The sequence below is a fragment of the Centropristis striata genome, chromosome 10 (genome assembly GCF_030273125.1).
Source record: "Centropristis striata isolate RG_2023a ecotype Rhode Island chromosome 10, C.striata_1.0, whole genome shotgun sequence".
In the NCBI taxonomy this organism is placed as follows: Eukaryota; Metazoa; Chordata; class Actinopteri; order Perciformes; family Serranidae; genus Centropristis; species Centropristis striata.
Window position 1 is genome coordinate 5,793,991 of NC_081526.1, and position 26,430 is coordinate 5,820,420.

Here is a 26,430-nt window from a genome sequence, read left to right on the forward strand (position 1 = left end):
CTCTACGCGGAACTTGTTGTTCTTTATACTCCACATCCTGACTTTTTTATTGGCTTTAGGCTCTGTAACCCCTTTTTTTTCCTTTGCCTTCATCATAATTACTCTTATCAATAACTTTCGGTCACAATGAGCTGCCGTACAAACGACATATGGGGTTGTTTTTTGGAGAAGGGCCTTTAAAAAAAAAATGGAAGAATGAAACATAATCCCTCTTCATGGTAAAACCCAGAAAGCTGTTTTTTGGAGTGAGATTTACATTGTTGTCCATATTACCTGGAGCTAAATGTTAACACAAGCTTACACTTAACACTTACTCTGTTTTCCCACTGAACCAGTCCACAGGTACAAATACGGGCATTTAAATATGTGGTGCATTTTATTTGACTTCGGTCATTACTTCAAAATGGGTTTCAGACCGCTGAGACAGACAAAAAAAAACAAGGCACAACAGGTTAACGGTGCACCGCCAGCTACATAAAACATCCCTCCTTAAACACAGATTAGTGTTTGTCTCTGTATCTGCAGAGAATCTCTTACTCTGTTAACTCCTGATATAAAAAATACAGTATTGAAAATACATTAAAAATACATAGATGAGACATATACGTGTGTATAGTCTTTTTCTGAGATTCAACAGTATCTCCTGCACGGAGCCTTGCAGTTCCTTTGGGCGTGTTGGACACAAACGGTGTCAGAGGAGTTCATTCACCAGTAAATCAGACTGGTGGCGTCTCTGTGTTTCCGCTGCATGTTGTTTGCTGCACCCCGTTATATAACATGCAGGTAGGTCGACTTGATGTCCACTCCTATTACATTTTTGGCGGTGCACTTGTAAAATCCCGTATCTCTACCTGTCGGGTTCTGTATCACCAAGGAGCCCTGAGGACTAAGGTAGCGGTTGCCATAAATACGAGCCTGACCAGCCGCCCTCAGCTGCGTCAGGTCTGGTGTTTCCCAGGTGACCGTCGCCCGGGGCGTTGCTATGGTCAGGCACGGCAGCTCCACGGCAACCCCGGGTCGCGTGTAGGTCACGGGGGCGGGGCCTGCCGTGATGCGTGGCGGGTAGGCGATGACGATAACGGGAACGGTGATGATTGAAACGGAGGAGGAGTCTCCGCTGGTGGACCTGCAGGTGTACGTGCCACGTTCGAACACGGAGGCCTGTTGCACCGTCAGAGTCCCGTCCTCTTGGACTACATATCGGCCCGAGTCGCTGCTCTCGCCCCGGGACAGGACCTTGCCGCTGGGCATGGTCCAGGAGAGAGAGCCCTGGGCGTATCCATGGCGACAAGGCAGACGAAGGGTCTCTCCGTTAATGATGCTCAACAAGGGAGCTGTTCTGGTACTCACTGCTGGCTCCGACACGGGGCTAGTGGAGCGAGGTGGAGGGCCAACTGGACGAGGTGCAGCGGGGACAGACGGCGCTCTGTGTACAGGCTTTTGAGTAGCTGCGATTCTTGGATGAAGCTTCTCAGGCAACACTGGCTTTGGGCTTAACGACCGAGCTGAATCCAACGAGGCTCCTGGGCGCGGCGACTCTATTGAAGCGACACTTTCCTGCACTGGTCTTTCCACAGCCGGTCCCCAGTGTGGAGGTCTGGCCTCCTCCTGTGTGTCAGAGACCTGCAGCTCCACATGTATCCTCCTCTGTTCTCCTCTTTCACCTCTAACTACACATACCAAAGTCCCACTATCACTGGTCCGCACCCCTCGCAGCTCCAAGGAGCCGTTGCGGTACACGGTGAGCCGGCTGCCGTAGTACGGAGCCGGCAGCACGCCGTTACCGGGCAGGAGCCAGGCCAGACGGGGGGGAGGGGAGCCTTGGGAGGGGCACGGCAAAAGAACAGTTTGGCCTTTCACCGCCCTCTGCTTCACTGTCGTTACCACACCCACGACTGTGTTAGTAGAGTTTTTAGCAGCAGCTACACCACTACTGCTACTACTAAAAGGATTTCCTCTAAGTGTGCCAGCACCAGCTCCATTATTATTAGACACACTGCTGCTAAAAACTCCAACAGTTCTGGAAGTACCACTTATCCTGCCATTGTCTCTACTGGTGTTGGCATCATTACCAGCTTTCCCTGCAATGACTTCATTATTATTAGTCCCAGGGTTCCTTTCTACGCCGACTGTGCTGCTCACACTATTACTGTTACTCAAAACGCCAGGGCCGTTTCGATTTATTCCAATGTTATCTGCTTTAAAGCCTATATTCCTTGCCGCACTCACCCCGACACTGATTACGCTGCTACCATGTTGTGTTGTGATTCCACTGACAGGCCTGTTCGATCCATCTCGACTGTCACTCCTCAGGGCAGGATTAAAGCCACTGGTTGCTACGTTGCTGCCAGTGTTCGGTACAATGTTTCTTATCCTGCCGTTATTATCACTGTAGCCATTATTGCTGCTGTTATCACTCCCAAGCTTGCTTGTGCCTCCATACTGGTTTGTCCCTGCAGTGTTAACGCTGCCCCCTAATCTACTGTTAAAACCAGTCCCAGTCCCAGTCCCAGTGCTCCACCCTCTTCCTCCCACCTGGGCTGTGAGTCCATAATCAGGAGCCTGCACCTCCAGGCCCACCACCATGCTCCTCTCCCCGGCTGAGTTGCTCGCCCGGCACGTGTAGTTTCCCGTGTCGATCTTTTGAGCCAGACGAACCTCCAGAGTTCCGTCTGAAACCACCACGACCCGCTCAGAATAAAGACCAGAGCCGAAACTGCGTGGGATGACACGGTGTGTTGGAGAAAACCAGGTCACGGTCGGGGCAGGGACTCCTGACGCCTGGCAGCGGATGGTTGCCGTGGCACCCTGACGCACTTTGACGACGCTTCTGTCATCAGGGAAGGTCGGCGGAGACGTCATCATGACTTTTACTTTGACCTTAAAGGATTGGATTTGAATGGAGGAATTTATTAACGACTGAGTGAATCCGTATTTATTGATGTGAATAAGCAAATTAAAGCACAATTAAATTAAAGAGTCATAGACCCCGTTAGTGCAGACGCCATGATTACATCACAGTGTTAGCTCATGGCAGAACTAAAGAAAAAAACTGGAGGCAAACATGAATCAACCAGGAACTACTGGAAATGTCATCTTGCTGTTTTTTTTGTTGGATGCCAGAATTGAAGGCCAGATTTCCAACTTAACCCATAAGAACCCATGGTGACACCAGTGTAACAAACACTTTAAATATTCTAGAATCTCCCATATTCAGATTTATGCTTCACATTAACTTAAATTAAATCCCTAAGCGACACATTATCAACACCCTGGTGTGGTGACAGTCATGTGATTTTGACAAGAAGTGACTTCTCCAAAATGTGGGTGTGACTGGAAACAGAAATGTGAGAAAGTAGCTAATTTTAACCCTTTATCTGGTGAAGAACTATATTTGGTAACTTCAGCGGATATCAAAATGAGGTCCCCGTGTCTCTCTGTTTGGTCGTAGAACCACATGGATTTCTTCCAGCTAATCTGCAAAGATCAGGCTACGTCACAGACGGTGACACCATGACATCTGACCAATCAGTATGATTATAATAATATAATAATATTAACTTTATTGACCTTGGCCTCCAATGTAAAAATGAAAAATTTAGTCGTGTTATTCTTCAAAGACTTGTACCAGGAGAATTTGACTATGACGGCGTATTAGGGCCAAATATGAATCAAAATAAAAATAAAAAACTCCGGGGGGGAGGTAATATTTCGAGAAAAAAGTTGCAAATTTACTAGATTAAAGTGACTAATCTACAAGAAAAAAAGTAGCAGATTACAGAGATTTAAAGTGGCAAATCTGCGAGAAAAAAGTTGCAGATTTAGGAGAAAAAAGTGAGGAAAAAAGCAACTTTTTTCTCACAGATTCACCACCTTAAATCTCATTAATCAGCACATTTTTTTCTAGTAGATTTGCCACTTCAATCTCGTAAACTTTTTTCTCAAAATATGACCCCACTCCCCCGGTTCCGTATGTTTTTTTTACACATTCTGGCAGTATGTAATATCCTCCAATATTCTCTAGGGTTGAAATTTGGAATTTGCAAGTATTTCAATGAGTGCCCTATTAAGGGTTAAAGGATAACTGGGTCTGGGTTCTTATGGGTCAAAAGGAGCCACTATAACATTTTGATTTGATTCTGAGTCATATAAATTCTTCTCCGGTTTCTTACCTTCATGGTGTCTTGACCTCCCTGATTCTCAGCGTAACACGTGTACTCTCCCTCTTCTCCCATACCCACAGTTGGAACCAGTAACGTCCCATTGTCAAACACAGTTAGCCTGCGTGCTCGCCCTCCTCTCTCCTCCCCCTGCAACACGCTGTTCACCATGGTTCCATCTGGTAGGCTCCAGCGGACAGCTGGGTCAGGTAGTCCTGAAGCCTGGCAGTCCACCTGCAGGGAACATGAGGATTATTGCCATCATTTAAAAGTTTCTGTGGCTTTTATTCTGATAAAAGCTGAACTTATTTCTGTCTTAGTGCTGCTGCAACACCTGAATTTCCCCTTTAGGGATCAATAAAAGCTTATCTTAACTTCTGACAGCTGCTGGGAAACAACAACATCTCTTTGTAAGGAGAAGTGATGCATACTGTACAACACATTCGGGCTGTTTTAAGGCCCTTTAAAAGAAAACTCACAGTAGAAAACACTGCAGGGCAACCACAAATTTATATGCTTTCAAAAAACAAATGTAAAACTTATTAATGTTTAAATCAAATTAAAAATTAAGGGCAACAAATTCCCACAATATGGTGTCCTCCTTTTTGCATTTCACCCTGCTTGACATTGTTTTTCATTGAGCTGTTAAATATTCATGTGTGAAATACCATCCCCCGAAGGCCGCTGCTGATGATTCATAACAGCCTATGACCTGACAGGTCGTTCTTTTCTTTTTGAGTCAAAAAATATGAGGCACTTTTTGATCAAAAAAACAACCAAAGACACAGCTTGAAGCTGTAGAAATGTTTGGCACCGCGCCCAGCAAAAGAAGACACCCAACACACATCAGTGCCTTAACAGAAAATAAGGCTCTCAAAGCTCAAGAGTGGAGGTGTGCAAGATGGACTATTTTAAGTTTTTGTCAGGGTATGGTGCAAGTTTCTGACAGTGGAAAATGTTGCCTGTGATATATAACTAATTGCTGTTATTTGTTTTGTTGCATAAACATCGTTATTGGGAGCAAGGCGGAGATGAAATATGATTGTGCACTTTTTCATTGAGCTCACCTTCAGAGGTTTGCCAAATGACACCATCTGATTGAGAGGCTGCTTAGGCTCGATCTTGGCAGGCTTGGTCGCCACGGAGACACGCAGCAGGCGATAATCATCTGAGACCTTGTTGCGGGCGATACAGAGGTAGTCTCCGGCATCCTTCTCCGTCACCGCCTGGACTGAGAGGGTGCCGTTAGGGTGCACCTTGAGACGTCGGTCAAAACTGGAATAGATAAGTGGACAAACATACATAAGAAAAGATATGTATATAGAATGAGACACAATACTAACATAATTACCACAGTAATTATACAGCCTACAAAATATACTGGTAACACTTTACAATAACCATCATTTATAAGTGGTAAAGACATTAATTTATTAATGTTTAATCATAATTTATAAACTGTATATAGACCATTTAGAACAGTAAATACATAATTTTATTAATGTTTTTAAATTTTTACCTTTTTATATGTTAATTTTTGTATCCTATGTTTACATTTTCAAGTTCCAAAACAGTTCATTGATCATATTTGTGTGTTGTTTTGTAATAGTATAATTTTATAAACTCTGATTTCATGATTTTTGGGCTCAATATGTTGATAAAGTAGGTTAAAGTGAGAAAATAATTGTCAAAAGTATTGAAAAACAGCCAAAATAGTCTCAGAGCTAAGTATTCACCGGACATGTCGCCCATAGAGCATCTTTGGGATGTTCTGGATCGATTTGACATTGGGGGTTTATATTTTTGTTCAGTGTATAATGCATGCATTTCATGTGACTTTAACTCTATGGAGTCTTGGGCTATTTTGTCCATTTTTGAATCCTTTTCATGTCTTTGTAAGTCATTTTGTGTCTTTTTTGTGTCTTTTTTGGTAATTTTGTGTCTGTTGTGTCTTTTTTTGGTCATTTTGTGTCTTTTTTGTCATTTTGTGCCTTCGGTGATTTTCTTGGTTATTCTGTCTTCTCATTTTGTGTCTTTTTTGGTCATTTTTTGTCTGTTGTTGTGTCTTTTTTTAGTTATTTTGTGTCTTTTTTGGTCATTTTGTCTCTTTTAAAATCATTTTGTGTCTTTTTGTGTCTTTTTTTGGTCTGCTTTGTTTTTACGTCTGGATGTCATGAAGAAGCCATGCTTTGGCGCTTTTGGAGACCCCAGAGGGTTAAGGGACCGTATAAAATGTTACTGAGGGCCACCATTGGCTACACATTAAGCAACTACATAAACCCACATCCTGTTTACCTGAAGTGCATGTCCACCAGCTTCCTGTTGGGCGTCCTCCAAATGATGATGGGTGATGGGTTGCCAGTTACAGTGCAGTGAAGCTGCAGACCGGCTCCATATTGAGCAGCGGTGATGGAGGGAGACGTAGAGACAATTATAGCTTTAGTGAAGGGGGAGATGGGCAAGGGATGCACAGAGACTGAGGGTCTGCTTTTGTCTGAGGGAGAAGAAGGAGTAACTCTTGTGTTGTTAACAAGGCTGGCTGAGACTTTGGTGTTGTTTGTAAGAACTGTGGAGGGTGGGGAGAGCGAGGAAAGTTTAGTTTTGTTGATGTTGGTCAAGAGTGTGGGGGAGGCAGTGACTGGTGTATTGATTTTCGGAGTGGAATTGGGTTGTTGAAGGTGAAAAGATGAGCCAGAGGAGCCGGGGCTGAGTGGCAAGGTCCTGGCTTTATCAAAGGGCGATGGAGGGGAGAGTCTAGCAGGGTTGGATGGATGCGAGGGGTGGTTAGGGATGGACAAAGTTCTGTCTTTATGAAGTGAAGATGAAGGATTTGTTTTTTCAACTGCTTTTGCACCTTCATTTCTCGCTCCTCCTTGGCTCTTTTCTCCTTCAATTTCTACCCTCACTGTCCTCTTATCAGCTCCAACAGCATTACTCGCAGTGCACTCGTAATTCCCCGAGTCCTTAGGCCCGACTCCTCGAATGTGCAGCGTCCCATTGGGCAAGACGAAAAGGTTGCCGTGTAGAAACTGGGATGGGCGAACTAGAGTCCCATCTGGGATTCGCCAGCGCAGAGTTGGTGGCGGGGCTCCTCGGGCAGAGCAGTGAGCATAAACAGGCCTCCCCAGAGACAAGAGCAGGTGCTCCTCTCTGGGTTGCTGTATTACCGGGGGCAGGGAGGACACGTGTACACGAGCTGAGGCACTGGCAGCACCTGCCAAGTTGGAGGCCACGCAGCGATACACTCCTCTGTCACTGGGTAACGTGACGGAGATATGGAGGGTTCCATTGGCGTCCATGTTGATGCGACTACTGGAGGAGGCGGTTGAGGTCAGGACAGAACGATCAGGAAGAACCCAGGAGAGCAGAGGGCTGGGAACGCCGTCCGCCTGGCACTCCAACCGCACCTCTCCACCTTGATGGATGGTGACTTCTCTGTAGCTCGCCAGCTGCATCCGAGGGGGGCGGGTCCACACTTCCAGTGTGGTTAGCAATCTGTCATGGAAGAGCAAACCACACACATACTCAATATAGAACACATTTTAAGCATTTCAAATATACAGTTAAAATGACAATAAAACTGCAGGTGCATCTCAATAAATTAGAATATCATAGAAAAGTTTATTTATGTCAGTAACACATTATATAGATCCATCATACACAGAATCAAACATTGCATGTCTTTTTATTTAATTTCTTTTAATTATAATGATTATGGCTTACATTTAACCCTTTAGAGTTTGGGGCTATTTTGTTGGTTTTTGACTCGTTTTCATTCTGCCTGTCTATATCACATAAAAAATGTTTACCATGCCATGTTGGGGTTTTTTTTTCAGCACAACCTCACCTATACGACCTGATCATTTTTTTCATTTTGACTTACTGGATCAACATTTTGAACACAACAAAACACACCAAAAACACACACATTTTTTAACCAAAAACACACACAAAACACACAAAAAATATTTTTTTTTTACAAAAAACACAAAAAGAATTACAAAAACTCCCACATAAAAACCACACACGAAAACATGCATAAAAATGCATAAAAAACCCCAAAAACGCCACAAAAAAGTCTAAATAAAATACATAAAAATCACAAAAAACATTAAACACTAAATGTTGCATTAAAAATGCTGAATGCGGGTGGTCGGTAGCGTAGTGGGTTACGCAGGCGCCCCATGTGTAGAGGCTACAGTCCTCGCTGCAGCTGGCCCCGGTTCGAGTCCCGCATCGGACGGCCCTTTACTGCATGTCATTCCCCTCTCTCTGCCCCCTGTTTCCTGTCTCTCTTCAACTATCCTGTCCATTAAAGGCATGAAAAAGCCCAAAAAAATACATTTAAAAAAAAAAAAAAAAAAATGCTGAATGCACACTGCAAAATTTGAAAAACCTCAGCAAAAAAAAAAAAAACTTTGGTAAAATCAAGTTGCACTTGGTCATGGTGGTTTTCATTTTTGCTGAAAAAGAGTGGACGCGCTAAATGGGACATGGAAACGTTTCGTTTCATTTCGTTTCGTTTCGTTTCGTTTCGTTTCGTTTCATTTCCGTTTATTTCGGTCAATACATGTCATTAAAGGAAAAGTAACAAACCAGAAAAAAAACATTGATCAAAGTAAACAATAAGTAAACAGATATATAAAATTGATAATAGACATTTGGACTGAAAAGGCTGAAGCATAGCTTATTACGCCTACCCTGTTACAACTCAAGTTAATTTAAAAATTAAAATTGTACAATCTGTTATTTATTAATAAAAGAAATAAGCAGTCACAAAAGAGAATTTATTTCACTTGAACTACTGGAAATGGACTTCTCCATCGTATTCTAATTCATTGAGATGCAGCTGTAAATGCATAAATATATTTATATGTGGATGTCATATGATACATTTGGGAAACACTCAAAGCTTCTCTCATGAGTTTCATATGTTATCCTACAAAATAAGGGTTGCTGTTTCAAACCAGTCACAGTCTCTGTTTAAAACCGATGGTATTATTATAATCCAGCTCTACTTAAGGCTAGACAATAAAACCGCTTGTTAAAGGTTAAGGTAAAAGAACAGGGTAAGGCTGAGAATAACTACTTTCATCCAGAATTACCGGACGCAGTTACATCAGTGATGTATAACATTAGTTTCTTTCTCTAACTCCAGTCTCCTGGGTCAAAGCCCTGGGTTTGTGCCATCCACCTTCCCTCTCGCCCAATCTTAATGTATCTGTTGGAATAACTACCCAAATCTATCCACACTAAATTCAAACTGGAAACCTGAATCCTGGCTCACACATACATATACATATTTTTATATAGAGACATTTGCATATGACTCTAGCTGCATAAAAATGTCAAATGAAAAATGACTGTAACTGTTTTTTCACCTAAAAGTGGGCAAAATACCAACACATACTCAATATAGAACATATTTTAAGCAAATATACAGTTAAAATGACAATAAAACTACAGGTGCATGTCAATCAATTAGAATATCATAGAAAAGTGTATTTATGTCAGTAACATTTATATAGATCCACCATACACAGAATGAAACATTCCATGTCTTAATTTATTTGATTTCTTCTAATTATAATGATTATGGCTTACATTTAATGAAGACCTAATATTCAGTGTGTCAAAAAATGTGAATATTCCAAAAGACCAATTTTAAAAAGTATGTTAAATATGGAAAAGTATGTCCATCTATATGACTCTTGAATACTTGGTTGGGGCTGTTTGGCTCACACATACATATACATATTTTTATATAGAGACATTTGCATATGACTCTAGGTTGCATAAAAAATTGTCAAATGAAGAATGCCTGTAACTGTTTTTTCACCTAAAAGTGGGCAAAATACCAACACAGCATACATAATAATCAGAAATTAAACTGCAGTTTGCCCTAGACGATGCAATTAATACTGAACATATTCTGTCCCATGGTCATTATAATTGAATGTTATATGTTGCATTAATATTCACAACTGGTATCAGTTTGTCTCACCTGTCACGACCCAGAAAGCTCTGTGCACTGCAGATGTATGTGCCCCTGTCCTGCAGCTGAACATTCTGGATAATAAGGGTGCCATTTGGCAAGACCTCAAAACGCTGAGCCCTGGAGTGGATTGACATCACTGCTCCTGAGAGAGAGACAGTCAGAGAGAGAGAGACAGCAAAAGAGAGAGAGAGAGCAGCAGAGTGGGAAAACAGAGACAAATTGGGAAAGAAAGTTAGAGAGTGAGTAAGAGACAGAGGAAAGGAGGATCAGGGACATGCCGAGCGGCACAGCGTGAAGTAAACCCAGTGATGCAGTGCACAAAATGTTCCATTACTTTCGTGCAATATGTCTTTTCCACATGGCAAGCGAGAGAAAAGCCTATTGTGTGCATGCCAGTGCGTAATGCTGGGTGTTAATGGGTTATTTCATCAGTGTGAAATGTGTTCATATTTATTTAGTTATAGTATGCACTAAAGTTTAAACAGCTTTTCCTTTCAAATCTGTGACTTCAGGATGTAAATACAAACCTTTACTTATTCAGTATTTAAAGGTACGGTCTGTTCACCATATAAATTATAGTTGTATTCACATACCATATATATAATTAAGTTTTGAATGAAAAATAAGCATTTCTGTGTTCCCCAGTATAATTAAAAATATAGCCCTGGGGCCTTTTTCAAAGAGCATGTTTAATGAGTAATCTGGAAAAGTGAGTTTTTAGATCAGTCTATGAACCAGATTTGACTGGCCTTCAACTGGGTAATTAATGTAAATTACCTAAATGTAAGTGAAGACAAAACTGAACCCTGATTTAAACATTTATGCAGTGAAAAAAATTATTTGGATTTATGGAAGTGGGGTTGTTTGAGGTACTTATCCATAGTCAGTGTATTACGTACATTCTAAAAACTAATTCAGAGGACCTTTAGTAGTTAAATATATATATATACTGTTGTGAAATAAAAAATCAAGTTCTGAGACTTTTTACTTGTAATTGTTATTTTATTGAGTTTGGATGACACACAAATTATGCCTATTGATTCAATATACTATCATGACTTGTGTCAGTTTACATTTTTTAGTTAATCATAAAATAATTTAATTTTAAGTTCTGTTAATGAAAAATACAATTTGATGAGGTGTAAACGGCCCAGTTTCCGTCTCCTGAATGCGCAAGCGGGAATGTTCAAGGCAACAATGACCACAGGGGGAAACTTATAACAGCGTTGTGGTGAACGGCAAGTAATTTTATGCTTTATTACAAAAACTGGAAATTCCTTACTCTGAAATTCAAGCAGTGTTGATAGTACAGTTTGTGTGCCGAGGTGAAGTTAGCTAGTAGCTGTAGCCTGTTAGCTCGTAGCTGTAGCCTGTCACTGATAGGCTTAAATGCGGCAGTATTTTGTGGCCTCTAAGTAATGTGTTTGTTTGTTTTTAGGGCAAAAGCAAAAAACACAATATCCTGTTTCCGAGGAGGCAAAGTTGCCCAAAACTCTAACCTTGTCTGCTTTGTGGGCATGTTACTTTGAAATGTGTTTTATTGTGGCCAAAAAAGCTTCTTCACCTTACTTAAAACATGATGTTGGATCAACTTAAATACTTGCATTCATGTTGGCAATTATTAAGTTCATGTTACTTAGAAAAGGTAATTCACCATACTTAAAACATTACTTTGAATTAATGTAATAGTAGCAGTTGGATTAACCCTCTGGGGTCTGAGCCTATTTTGGCCGTTTTTGAATACTTTAGATTTTGGCCTTCATGTACCACATAAAAAACGTTTACTATATCCATATTTGGTATCCATTTGTTCTTCAACTATATGATCTGACAATTATTTTTTCAATTTAACCTACTTTATCAACATATTGAGCCCAAAAATCATGAAATCCGAGTTGAAAAATTATACTATTTACTACAATAAAAACCACAAATATGCTCAATGAACTGTTTTGGAACTTGAAAATGTAAACATAGGATGCATATATGAACATATAAAAAGGGAAAATTTAAATATAATAAAACTATATACAAAAAAGTCCCATAAAAACATGTATATTTATAGGTTTTTTATTTTCCTGTTAGCTGCAACTCTTCAAAACAAACTATATGCAAAATTACATATTATCATTATTATCTTATCTTATTATCATATCTTTGGTTTTACATGACCTGGGAATGTCAATGTTGAATGTTTTTTTGTTAAACTTTACGTGATCTGAACAGGACTAGTGGAAAACATTAAAATACTTTTTTTTGATGACCCAATGTTTTATTTATTAGAGTGTACAATAGATCGTGGTCAGCCTCTCCCTAGTTGAAGTGGACATGCAGCAAGGTCTGGGTGGATTTTTAAAAAATATATGTTTTTCTCCTGCCCTCGTCCTCAGCAGAACATTAATTACCTTCTATGCCGATACTCTGCTTGCTTCTCCTGAGTGGGGTCATGCAGACCACCGTCTATTGTAGGTAATACAGTGACGAGGGAATGGGTCAATGGATGGATAAGTACCTCATTCAGCCCCGCTTTTATAAATCCAGGCTATCCCTCTCAGGGTGTTGTGTTCTGAATCTGTGCTGTATGTACCTGTGGCGACCTTGGTCCACGTAATGGACGGTTTCGGCTCTCCTTGAGCTTCACAAGCCAGCCTGGCAGTGCTCTCCGCTGGGAGAGACAACGTCCTGATGTGTGGGTCTGCAATCCTAGGTCTGGATCTCACTACTGGGGCCTGTAAAAAAAGTTTTAGAAAAGATATTATAATGGCAAAGTTATGAATAATAGAAATAATGACTATGACTAGACGACATCTGAGAGCGTGGCTCCACTAATGAAAGTTACTCAACTTGCAAAACTGCAGCATTGTGTTGGTCTTTTTTTTGTAATTTTTCAACTAAATTGCATGAGATTGGAGGACTTGCAAGTGAAAAACAACTTGAGTACAGCAATGGATAACAATGAGAATCGTCTAATCGCCAAAACAGCAAATCTAAATGAACACCACAGTGTAATCAACAGATCATTTGGCCATCTGGATAACAATTTTGGAGAAACAAAGTCTAATGAAAATGATAGATGAATGAAAACGTAGTTGTGGAGGTATGAATGGATGTTACTAAACTTATTATGTGGAAAATCTACAGTAAAAGTTTTTTTAAAGCGTGTAATAGCAGTAAAAGTTTTTTGTACAAAGTGTGTAATTACTTTTATTATTTGAACAGTAAATATTTTTTAAACATTGCTCAGGTTCACAAATTCAATAAAGCATTACTGTAATCCCAGATTCAGAACCATTGGTAGTGGACACAGTGGTTTGGTCTGCAGAGTCTTGCCAACAGAGCTCTGGAAATTAATTAACAATTGATTATCTTAAATCCCTTTGGGATTAGGGTCTCAAAACACATAATGTTGCTGATTATGGAACATATGTTTTTCATCTCTTCCTTAGATCTGTTGGGAACTCTGGCAAAACTCGGGAAAATCCATGAAATTGAAGAATTGTCCCAAACATCCCTCAGGTTTAATAGCAGGTCATGTGGATACAGATTATACTATTTTCAGTTCTATTGTGCAATTCTGCTAAGCTTTTGCCCGAGGGCTTGCACAGTCGGGTGTAGTGTGTATGTGTATGTGTGAGCGTGAGCGCGCGTGTGTGTGTGTTTGTGTGTGTGTGTTATTATTTTCTGGGCCAGCACTCACTTAGAGAAGAAATGTTAATTTGAGTTCCACTTAGCTGACAACAAAGAAAAATAGCTTCATATATATGAATTGCAAACTACATTTAAGAGTGCACTCAAATAAATGACTAATTGAATGAATGACTGAAAAGCAAGGAGGAGAAAAATGGGGAAACATTACATAAATTAGCAATTAAATTAACAAATAAAGAGCAAATCATGGCCTTATTTTGGCTCTTGTCTGTCGTCGTAATGTATTTGCTCGCTTCAAAACCCATATTGGGTGAAATAATCCACAAAATAGTAATATTATGTTATTCCAATCTATTTAAACTCACCCCAGGGGCTGCAGGGAGTGAAGAAGAGGGGGGCCAGCGTGGCCGGCTGCTGTGTGAATCAGGAATCGAGTTAGTTCCAGGGTTCTTCCAATCAGTAGGGGGTCGACTCTGGTTCTGACCCCCAGTTACAGACCTCCCTCTGGGATCAACATGGACAACGCCCGGCCTCTCTCTGGATGGTGCTCTGGTACTTGTTGAAGTCATTGTTGTAGTAGTACTAGAAGTGGTACTGGGTGTAGCTGCCCTTGTTGTAGTTGGATAAGTTTTGGCTGAGATGGCAATTCTAGTACTAGTAGTAGAAGTAGTAGTTTTAGTAGTTGTGGCAGTAGTAGAAGGCAGAGTTGTGGGAATAGCTTTAAATGAGATTGTAGTACTAGTAGCAGCAGTAGTGGTCGTAGTAGAAGGGGTTGTAGTAGTTGGAGTAGTAGATGTAAGAATAGCAGTTGTGGTAGAAGTAGTGGATGGGGTAGTTGAGGGAGTAGTAGTGGTAATAGGAGTAGTAGATGTAAGAACAGGGGTTGTAGTAGTAGTAGTAGTAGAGGTAGTAGTTGTAGTACTTCTGGTAGTGCTAGATGTTGGGATAATAATCGTAGTTGTAGGAGATATAGTTGGACTTGTAGTCATGGGAGTACTTGTGGCGAGTTTGTCCTCACCAGCTGTAGTAGTAAATAAACTTGTAGTTCTTCCAGCAGAACTAGTGGATATGCTCTTGAGAGTAGTAGAAGGAGTTGTTGTGATTTTTGCAGTAGCAGTTGTAGCTGCACTGGAGGAAACAATGGAGGAAGGAGTGGGCGAGAGAGAGGTGGAGGATTGGGACACATATGGTGCACCCGACAAATTCCTCTCCTGCTCTTCACTGAGTTTGCTCGAGGGTCTATCAACATGTTTGCCTGAGGCTGTGTGTGTTTGTGTGTGTGTCTGTATGCCATGTGTTTGTGTCCTGGCGCGCGTGTGTGGCGCATGTGTTGCTGCGATTGCAGTATCCGAGCGAGTGGGCGCTGGTGTCGGTGTGTTAGAGAAAGTGGACTCTGCACTGTCTGGGATGTTGGCTGAGTGAGTCACAATGTCTATATGTGTCTTTGTGTGCGAGGGGGATAATGAGGTGAGAGAGGGAGTAGAGGGAGTCAATGAGGGGGAGGCAGGTTTTGAAGTGGAGATACTAGGGGTGTTAGAAGCAGGGGGGAAGGGAGAATTCGGCTCATTATTTGAAGCAGTCCCAATATGGTCACTCCTTGTTAATAAAATAGCTGTAGATGCTGTTGTGGATGTCAGCAGCAACGTCTTCATGTGATCTGTGGTAGTGTCAGGTGTCGCAGTCTGTGGCCTTGGGTTTGTAGGGTCAGGGAGAGGTCGGGGTGGGGTCAAAGGTCGCCCCCTGGGCCTGTTGACGATTCGTCTCCGCTGTCCGATCCTCCTGCGAGGGTTCCAAGGGCTTTGAGGTCGAGAGTTTGGGACCAAATTAGGGAAAAGTCCCTGCCGGGGGTTCTGAGGCCTGATGGTAGATGTACTGGTGTTGGCTTCTGGTTCGTCTCCTCCACCTTGTTCTGGGACAATTTCATTTGTTCCCAAAACTGACTTGGATGTGACTGGTTCTTTCTGTGTCACTGGGGTTGTCACCGTCTCTGAAGATGGTTTCTCTGTGTCTGTGTCTGTCTCTGTCTCGTTCTCTATATCTATTTGTGTTTCTGTTGACTTCTCTGTTTTTATCTCTGTGTCTGTTTCAGTGTCTTTATTTGTCTCGGGGAGAATGCGCTGAAGGCCTTCCTCTTGTAGATCAACGTCATCAACTGACGACCCTTCAGTTTCTGCTTCCTCAGCTCCACCTGTCTTTGTATCATCATCTCCCTCATGCCTTCCTGTGTCCCCACTATTGTCTCCTTCCAGCGGTTCAGCTGTAGACTTTCCTGCTGCGATGGGCTGGCTGTCATTAGTGTGAACAGTCTTTTGTCGTATCTTAGCCAGGAGGTCCGCCCATTTCTTGGGGTCTATCCTTTGTTTGTTTGTGGTCACTCTACGTCTGTTCTCAAAGCGGTTTCTTCTCTGGTCCGTGGATGATATGGGCCTTCCTCCTCTTCTCGGGGAGCCTTCTCTTATTGGTACACGTCTACGTTGTCCGGTTGGATAACGTCTGCTTGGGGGAGGTTGTAGAGGTCTTGGACGCCTTCTAGTGCCAACAACAGTTTTCTGTTCTTCCTCTTCATCCCCTGATCCTTCCTCTATGAGTAATGGAGCTCGTATCTGGGTTGACCGGCCAGCGGCTGACTGTGGCCCTGTTGGATATGAAGTCCTAAGTAGAGGGGGGTGTTGCGCGTTAAATTCCAGCTGCATTGACAGAGAGTCACTACCGTACTGGTTGATCGTAACGCAGCGGTAATGTCCAGCATCCCTCCGAGACGGGTTAGGCAGAGACAGACTCCCATTTGATTGTATGGTGAGCCCACCAGACACAGCTAACCCCTTCCGAACTATGTTTCCATCTGGTAACACCCAACTCATATGAGGTGCTGGTGAACCTGACGCCTTGCAGGACAAACTGACCGGCTCTCCAACGACTCCAGTGACAGGAGAACCCACTTGCTCTCCTGAAGGTGGAACAGAAGACTCCTCCACTGCCAGACGCACGGGGAGAACATCTACATCCCGACCAACCCGGGCTACACAGTAGTAGACCCCTCTGTCTGAGAGCCGCAGTTTGTTCAATAGCAAACTTGAAGTTGAAGCCCGGAGCCTACCGTCTAGGCTGCTGGAATGGGGGATTATCTTGGATCCATCTGGGAGAATCCATTGTATTTTAGGGTTACCATAACCTAAAACAGGGCATGGTAGCTCCACCTTACTTCCTGCTACTGCCACCAGTGCTGTGGTGGTGTGATTAGTTGAAATCAGCACCCATGGGGAGGATGTTGGGGTTTGTGAAGCAGGGTCCGGATGAGCAGAGACTCTTGTTGAATATATCAATTGAACTTTGTGTCCGTTAGACTGCGCTCTGTTGAGCTGAATGCTAATGGCTGACTGTAGCAACCACTGTGGTCTGGCTTTAACAGAAGCTTTGACTCCAGTGTGATAATATCCATCTGTCTCTGCTGCCTGCCTGTAGCGGTAGGCCAATGTCGGGGCTTTGCTCAGCATGATCTCCCTCTCCAGCCGAACAGCAGTCTCACTGTAGTAAGCTAAGATCCTCCACAGTGTCTCATAGCTTTGTCTCTCCACAGGGCAGTCCAGGGAGAGTGACAGAGCAAGCGGGAGAGGTGAAGAGGAGGAAAGGGAGAGATCAGGAGGAGGTGCAATATCCGAAGAGTCAGAAGAGTGAGTGATGTTGCAAACCAGGTCGACATTGTTCCCCTGTTGGTCAGACAGACCCAGAGAAGCTGTGCCTAAAGGCTCCCTGAAGGATTCACTTGATTGGATTTCACTGAGTTCTACCTCCGAAGGTGTTTCTCTTCCTGGGGAGAGGATGACAGGCGAGGTGCACGACAGGTCAGTCTGGCCAAGCAGGCCTTCACCTTGAAGGGAGTCGGGCGAGGTGCAGATTGGACACTGAGGGCCGCCGGGACATTTCATTAAGCCTAATTGAAAGAGTGAGGCAGAGGAAATGATGTCATAAGCGGCAGCCTTGCCATCTCTGGTATATCAACTGTGTATAATAGCATAGCAACTATACAAACATATTAGTGCACATTTCAGCTATCTGCACACATTAGTGGTGTCATATATTAGTCATGCCAGCTCGTCTTAAGCATCCATTACCCTTTATATCTCTTAGTAATTTGGTATGGTTACTCCATCGACCCATAAATCAGAAAAATGCATCACTTCATTATTACACAGCAATCATTAGCCTATATTTCAGCTGCCTGCACACATCAATGCTGTCATCGTTGATTAGTCATGGCAGGTTAAGTCTGGCATATCAATGAGACACATTTCACGGTCCACCCCTCTTTCACATCTCAATATGAGCCACAAGACAAACTGGAAGAGATACAGAAAATGAAAGAAAACAGAGACGACTGTGTGATGAAAAGCAGGTGAAGAGATGTCAAGGTACTGGGAATAACAGAACCAGATGTATTAAAAAGTACTTTTATCCAATGCTAAAATGTTGCTAAGAGGACTGGAAAAATCAAGAAAAGAGTCTTGTGTTTCGCAATCCATTCCCTGTGTTCTTTCTCACTTTATCGCCTTATCTATTTAATCTCCTTCAGTCACTCAAGCAACCTACATGCAGCATTAACCGCTGTGTTTTTAGATCCCTGACCCCCATAAAATACGTGTGCACCTGAGAGACAAAGCAACAACTGAAAGCAACTCGTATTTCAGAGTTGATTATCACCTGGGTGAGCCAAACTCCAAGGGAGAAACCAGTTCATTCTGCAGTCACAGCTCCACGGATTAGCCTGCAGCACCAGAGTCTCCAGCAGAGGAGCTGTGGCAAAGGTCTCTCTGCTCAGAGAGGTCAGACTGTTGTTGGACAGGTCCAGGTGTCTACAGGAGGGGAACAGAGCACAGAAAAGATCATCTCCATCCTCACCTTCATGCTCAGACCCAAGCTCCTCTGCAGTAGTAATAAGGCTTCAATAATGAATCAGAATTTTATAGAAATAATTTCATTTAAGGCATGGGTCTCAAACTTGCGGCCCGTGGGCCAATTTTGGCCTTCGTGATGATATTTTGTGGCCCCCGCCTTGATATGAAAGTTTAATGTGAGTTTTATATCAATGGCACTTTACGTGTTGTGTGTGGAAGGTCCCTTTAATTACTATTTTTTTGTAATTTTGTGTCTTTTTTTTGTAATTTTGTGTCTTTTTTTGGCCATTTTGTGTCTTTTTTGGGTCATTTTGTGTCTTTTTAAAATAATTTTGTGTCTTTTTTTTTTTTAGTAATTTAGTGTTTTTTCAGTCATTTTGTCTTTTTGTAATTTTGTGTCTTTTTTTTAGTAATTTAGTTTTTTTACTGTCATTTTGTTCGTTTTTTTTAGTAATTTTGTGTATTTTTTTGGTCATTTTGATACTGCCTCTAGCGGCCCCCAGGTAATTTGAGTTTGAGACCCCTGATTTAAGGCAAAATGTGTGTCAAAATACCATAATTTTGAGACCTATTATATCCAATCCAATCCAATCTAATCCACTTTATTTATATAGCACAAATTTAGCAAACACAAGGTTTCCAAAGTGCTATTACAATACATAATAATACAATAAAATAGATAAAGATATATGTACATTATAGTCATATAGTCACATATTGGTGCAAAATCAGGCCACACCCTATGTAGAAAAGGTCAGTTTAAATTCATTAAATTGGCCACTATATTAATAATCAATGTATTTTTACCCTCTAAATCAGTATCAGTTTAAAAATCCCATATTGGTTGAGCTCCTGCTAAATACCAAAAACCCACAGTGGTAGTGTTTCCTTTTCTTTTAAGAATGTTGAAACTAAACTAAAACTACTAAAACTTTCCCACCAGTGATTATTACATTATGCTTTAAGTGTTGAAGCTCACCTGAGAGTAGAGAAGTAATATGTATTGAGGAGGGACAGAGTGCACAGAGTGTGAGGGTGCAGCTGATGCAGCCTGTTCCCCTGCAGACGCAGCAGCCTGAGGCTGGGCAGCTGGAGCAGGGCCCGGGGGTGGATGTGCTGCAGGAGGTTGTGATCCAAGTACAGACGCAGCAGCGAGGTCAGGCCAGAGAAGGTCAGGGAAGAAGAGATCTCTCTCAGCTTGTTATAACTCAGCTTAAGTATCTGCGGGGAAGGGGGAGGAAATGGAGTGAGCGGAAGAGATGAAGGATTAGAGGAGCAATTAAATATCAGGCATCAAAGCCGATAGAGAAACCAAGGCTATGCTGTGGTTGTAAGTCTGTAACTGGACACCACATGCTAATAAATTGAATTGATAACACTTTACAATAACCAACTAAGTGATGTTTATAGATGGTTTATAGATCAACTATTAACCATTTACAAAATGCTAAGTGCCAACCAATTTCTTAAAGGTATATGAATCATCTAAAAATCATTAACATACTTAATATGGTGTTAAAATGTTAAAATGAGTGCAACTAAAACTATTGGTAACGCTTTATAATAAGGTCCTTAATAACCATTAATTAACAAGTAATAAGACATTGTTCTCGCTTTAGATCCGGTAGTTGCAAAAAGCATAGTTAACTTATAGTTAACTTATAATAGATGAGCAATAAAGTATATTTTAATATCAATAAGCAAACAAAATAAGATGAATAAAGGCATGGCAAAGACATAATGGGTGGGTCATGGGTGTTTGTAATGCCATTATTAACACTTATATAAGCTTATAAACACACAATAATGTTAATAAGCATCTTGTAAGGACTTACAAGGGCCTTATTACTTGTTAATTAATGGTTATTACAAGGACCTTAATATAAAGCGTTACCCAATAACCAACTAAGTGATGTTTATAGATGGTTTATAGATCAATTATTAACATGACATTAAAGTGCCAAGTGCCAACCAATTTCTTAAAGGTATATGTTAAAATGAGTGCAACTAAAACTATTAATAAACTATTAATTACAATTTACTGGTTTGTTTATGGTAAAGTAACTATAAACTTACATTTATGTACATGTTCTATTTGTCATTTATAAATGATGTAGTTAGTTAAACATTAATAAATTATGTATTTACCATTCTAAATGGCCTATAAACAGTTTATAAATGATGATTAAACATTAATAAACTATCTGTTTACCGTTTATAAATGATGGTTATTGTAAAGTGTTACCATTGAATTTATTACAAACGACGTGGGAGGAATTTTAATAAGGATGAAGAGGTGGGTGAGAAAACTCTTTGTAAGGAAAAAATGACCAAATGCAGACTGTGCACATGACCTCACATGTAAAAACTGAGCCGAAAAAAAAACCAGCCCACAGCCCCGGACGATATATTCATGCTTTGAGTTTATCGATTCAAAGCAGAAAAAGACTAAAAAGGATATTCTAGCACTGGGGGTCTTCAACTTTTCAAATATGAAATTCAGCTCTTTATCCTTAAGCAGAATGCTCTCGAGGATCTATTGCTATTCTGGTCATGTGTGAAGAACTCACCAAATTTTAAGAAGGCACACCATGAAAACCATGTTGTGGAATAGTGTTTCTGCGAGGCTTATGATAAATCTGCTCTGCAGGAAGGCTACTTAGCTGGCAGAGTTCCAGCTGCTGACAGATCTGGCACGTGAAGATGTCAGCACATGGAAATATGGATCCTATTATCACACAATGGCAGATATATCAGCATCTGCCTGGGAGATGAAGGGAACAATTGCTTGTTGAGTAATATCACTTCCCCACGGACTGCTAACTCTGCCCTTAGGTTGCTGCTAAAATGTCCAGTGTGTTTCCTGTCACTGAGCAGTGAAAAGAATGATGGCACATAAATTATGCATTAGCTGTACAGAAATTAGAAAAATGTGCTGAAAAATGTGAACAGAATCGTGTAAACTGTTATATTAATTTGCACACTTGCTTCACAGATTAAATGAAAAATTAATCCCTGTATTAATCAATTTTAATCAACAATATGACAGCGAGATTTAGGCATATTTATCAGTGCAAAATCCTCCTTAAGTTGTACCAAACTCCTCTGACAAATGCTTTACAGTTTGGTAATCCCTGCATTACTCATGTTGCTAAAACCTGAAATCTGTTCTGTCAAACAGTTTAACTGCATTCATCTCTCATAGTTAGGGAGCTCTGCAGAATGTAATCTGTAAGTATTACACATGTCCAGAGTTTAAGAGTTAAGCTTTCTGCAGCAAGGCACATCTGAGAAAGTGCAGGAGCCCCTTTGGTCGTCCTCGCCCGAGGCTGCAGAGAGATTACAGTAAATTATGTGGAGACTTTCTCCAAGTTTGATTTTCACATATGTGTTCTCCAAAGAGTCAAAGGTTTAATATGTGAGGAAATGACGGTTTATTTGGCCCATTTACAGCCATATATTTCACAATATAGCACCGTTAGTTTGGTTCTGCAAAGGACAGTTCAGGACATGCTCAATGTTGGCTGTTCTCTCGTCAAAAACGTCACTATAGCTTATGTTTACAAGCAGTGGAAAACAAGCTATGTCTCCGTATTTCACCGTCTGCTGTAATAGAATAGAATAGAATAGAATATCTTTATCGTCATTGTAACAAGTACAACGAGATTTAAATAATAATAATGTGTCTGCCGGCATCTTGCTGACGTGGTTATGATTAACAGCCAAGCAAAGTTTAAGTTTAAGTGCTTAAAAAAAGTGAACCATTTTTGGAACGTAACTTACGTTTTTTACGTAACTTGCGGTAGTCACGTGACCCTTGTAACTACTTCACTTGCGGCATTTACGTAAATGTTTTTACTGTTTAAACTGTCTTTTCTAACGCCTTACCAGAAGTTTTTTTGCCGTAAACCTAAAGTCAGTGGTTTTACAACATAAATCCACATAAACTGCAGTCTTGTTTACCTTAAATGTGCAAAATAATGAGAAACTTCTAACTTCCAGGATTTTTTTTTCACACAAATTGGTTGAAATTTGCTTCCATGCTTACACTGAAAGTAACTGGAGTATCATGATTTTATATAAAATTTTGACGTGAAAAGTAACTAAAGCTGTTAGCTAAATGTAGTGGAGTAAAAAGTACAATATTTACCTCAAAATGAAGTGGAGTAGAAGTATAAAGTTACATAAAATGGAAATACTCAAGTAAAGTACAATAACCTCAAAATTGTAGTTAAGTACTGTTAGAAACAAACCCACAGAGTTTGAAAACAGGTGTCAAATTATTAAAGCAACCATAAGTAACTTTCATGTTTGTGTTGATTTTGGCACCCCCTGAGGACAAAAGCAGTATTGTTTCCATCACATGCATGTGTTTTGGAAGCAAGTGAAAGTAGGACGCAATTTATTTTTAATGCTATTTTCCCCTTTTAAACACAGCTGTTTGCAGGATGCATAGTGATGAGGTCATGCATCCAGAGGTGATCCTAGGTTTGTTTTTGCATGGAGGCCAACAGGGCTCCAATACTGTCTTTGGCAGCACAGTAGGGCAAGTTACTACAGTATCAGTGGTTACACCCATTGTAAGCAATAAGTTACTTTACAATAAATACAACACTCTGTGTAGAGTAATGCATTGCAATACTTTTGGCTCACTGTCACCAGAATATATTTGGGTTTTTTTTACAATGAGCAACAACTAGCAGTGGTGGAAAAGTATTCAGATCCCTTACTTAAGTAATAGTACTAATACCACCTTGTGAAATTACTCCACTACAAGTAAAAGTCCTGCATTTAAAATGTATTTAGTTACTACTAAGTACTACTAGGACTACTTAGTTACTTTCCACCATGGCGTAGTTTCATAAAGCAGAAAAAGAAGTGGCCTCTCTAGACTCCACTGCCTCACAACAATGGCTATTAAATGTTTTTTTATCCCCAAAACAATTTGTTAGTTTGCTCCCCTATACCCTAATATTGAAGGCTTCAATGCATGTTGTTGTTGATCTTCTCTCTGTTTACCTGTAATGATTTCATATCTCTGAACGCTTCATCTGGGAGGTGGTGGAGGTCGTTGCTGTGGAGCATCAGCAGCTCGGCCTTCTTCAGCCCAGCCAGAGACGAGTCCTGGATCCTGCTGATGCTGTTGAAGCTGCAGGGACACAGAAACGACATCATCAACCTGAGACGGCAATAAGTCAACAAACCTTATTGAACTGGCTCCATTCCTCCACGACAGGTATGTGCAATGTCTGTTTGATTAATGAAAAAAAGCTGTGAGACGTGGTTACAAATCAATACATGTATTTACATTGGTGGCTGAAACAATGTTTACTTTGTTTCTCCATTGTCATGTTACAGTTTTGAATCCCATGACCGAGCTCCAGGACTTCTTGCTGTTGAACTAGTGAGTAATAATATCAGCTGGCTTGCAGTATCTTGTGTTGCTGCACTTGTTTCATATTTGGCTGTTAGCAAAGTTGAAACAATAAGTAATGTAATCATAACAAATGCACGTGAACAGCTGTTTGTGTTTACAACAGCGATGTGGAAGTGAAAGGTGATATAAAAACTGTAGGGGAGCTTCCCATAAAAATACCTATTCTATGTAACATTGCTTGAGTGTTTATAGTATTTTTCATCTACAGCTACACCACATCCACCAGTGCAGAACCAGAAAATAAACACTATTATTATTAACCCTCTGGAGTCCATGAAAGCACCTGCACATTACTTCTTCATGACGTGAAGACATAAAAATGAAGCAGCATTGAGTCTCTCCATCAGCTTCCCTCTAAAGTTCTGGCTTGAAACTCAATACCAGATTTTTTTTGGATGATATTCAGCCAAGTAAAACCAGAGATAATGTCAAATATATTTCGTATAAAAATATAGAACTAGAGATTATCCTCATTTTACCTGTTATATTTTATATTTGCAACCTGTGTTCTTATTTGCAACATTTAAAATTCTGTGTTTTGAAACATAATTTTCAAGATCAGATTTGATTTTTTCCTTTGTTTCTTTTGGGTTCAACATTTTTATCAAGTAAGTCAAAGTTAAAAATTAAGATTTTTTAAAGGACATAATAGCCCAAGATTTCAGAGGGTTAATATAAGTGTGTGATTGTATGGATGGTCTGTAACTGGGCTCCAGCTCACAGAAGCTGGTGGACAAGCTGACAATATTTGAGGTATTGTTGTCACAACAGATTGTGTCATACACACACATATATGACAGCCGTCGATATATACGGCTGTCAGACTGACACTGTCATCCATACGGGATATGAAGACAAACATCCTCTGGTTGTCAGTGGTGGAATGTAACTAAGTACATTTATTCAAGTACTGGACTTAAGTACAACTTTGAGGTACTTGTTGAGGTACTTGTACTGTACTGTAAAATAGCATCAAAAATAAATTGCGTCTTACTTACAGATCAAGATATTTATTACAGGGTGCTGATGGAAACAGTACTGTTTTTGTCCACAGGGGGCGCCAGAATCAACACAAACATGAAAGTCACTTGTAGTTGCTTTAATAGTTTGATTCCTTGTTTTTAAACTCTGTGGGTTTGTTTTTAACAGTGATGGAAAGTGACTAAGTACAGTAAGTTTTAAATGCAGGACTTTTACTTGTAGTGAAGTCATTTCACAGTGTGGTTTTAGTACTTTTACTCTAGTAAGGGTTACTAAGGGAATACTTCTTCCACTGGATTTCAAGGTACATTAACTCTATGGAGTCTTGGGCTATTTTGTCCATTTTTGAATCCTTTTCATGTCTTTGTAAGTGATTTTGTGTCTTTTTGGGGGTTTTTTTGGTAATTTTGTGTCTTTTTTTGTCATTTTGTGTCTTTTTGGGTCATTTTGTGTCTGTTGTGTCTTTTTTCATTATTTTGTGTCTTTTTTTGTAATTTTGTGTCTTTTTTGTCATTTTGTGTCTGCTGTGGGGTTTTTTTTGGTTATTCTGTCTTCTCATTTTGTGTCTTTTTTGGTCAATTTGTGTCTGTTGTTGTGTCTTTTTTAGTTATTTTGTGTCTTTTTTGTCATTTTGTGTCTTTTTTGGTCATTTTGTGTCTTTTTTGGTCATTTTGTGTCTTTTTTTAAGTCATTTTAACCCATGCTTTAGCGCTTTTGGAGACTCCAGAGGGTTAAAGCACTTTATCATAAAGTTGTTCTTGTGTATGTGCTGACATGCATTCCCTTACCCTAAGTTGATGCGGCGTGTGTGCAGAGGCAGGCCAGAAGGTATGGTGAGCAGGGAGCGGAAGGTACAGTGCACTTCGCTGGCCTGGTAGCAGTTACAGCTCCTGGGACAGGCCTGGCCGTGGGGCACCACCAGCGCCAGCACCAGGAGAGTCAGCAGCGCCGCCGGCACACACACACTCTGATACATCTTCACTCCACCAGAGGAAGGAGCCACACAGGGATTATCACTGAGCAAAGAGAGGAAAGGAAGTGGAGGCTGATGGAGGGCAGCAAAGTGCACCACAGTGACATTTCTCAAAATCCAGATGGAAGACTCACTCTCTCTCTCTCTCTCTCTCTCTCTCTCTCTCTGTCTCTCTCTCTCCCTGCACACACACACACACACACACATACACACACGTCAAGTCAGTTTTATTCATGCAGACCCAAAAACACTCAACCCTTTAACTCAAGGGGATTTGCAAGCAGTGACACTGTCATCCATACGGGATATGAAGACAAATATCCTCAGGTTGTCAGTGGTGG

At 40.9% G+C, this 26,430-nt stretch overlaps 1 protein-coding gene across 1 annotated transcript; it reads right to left on the minus strand.

Annotated features, from left to right (window-relative positions):
* Positions 1 to 85: 85 nt before the first annotated feature.
* On the minus strand, positions 86 to 26,138 carry mxra5b (matrix-remodelling associated 5b). The gene is made up of 11 exons (XM_059343162.1): positions 25,905 to 26,138; positions 23,718 to 23,847; positions 19,678 to 19,919; positions 18,505 to 18,656; positions 14,172 to 17,737; positions 12,746 to 12,887; positions 10,165 to 10,300; positions 6,456 to 7,655; positions 5,228 to 5,435; positions 4,173 to 4,394; positions 86 to 2,880 (listed from the first exon to the last, which is right to left on the minus strand). Exons 1-11 carry the CDS (start codon positions 26,090 to 26,092, stop codon positions 769 to 771), a joined length of 8,298 nt encoding a protein of 2,765 aa, XP_059199145.1. The 5' UTR covers positions 26,093 to 26,138; the 3' UTR covers positions 86 to 768.
* Positions 26,139 to 26,430: the final 292 nt, after the last annotated feature.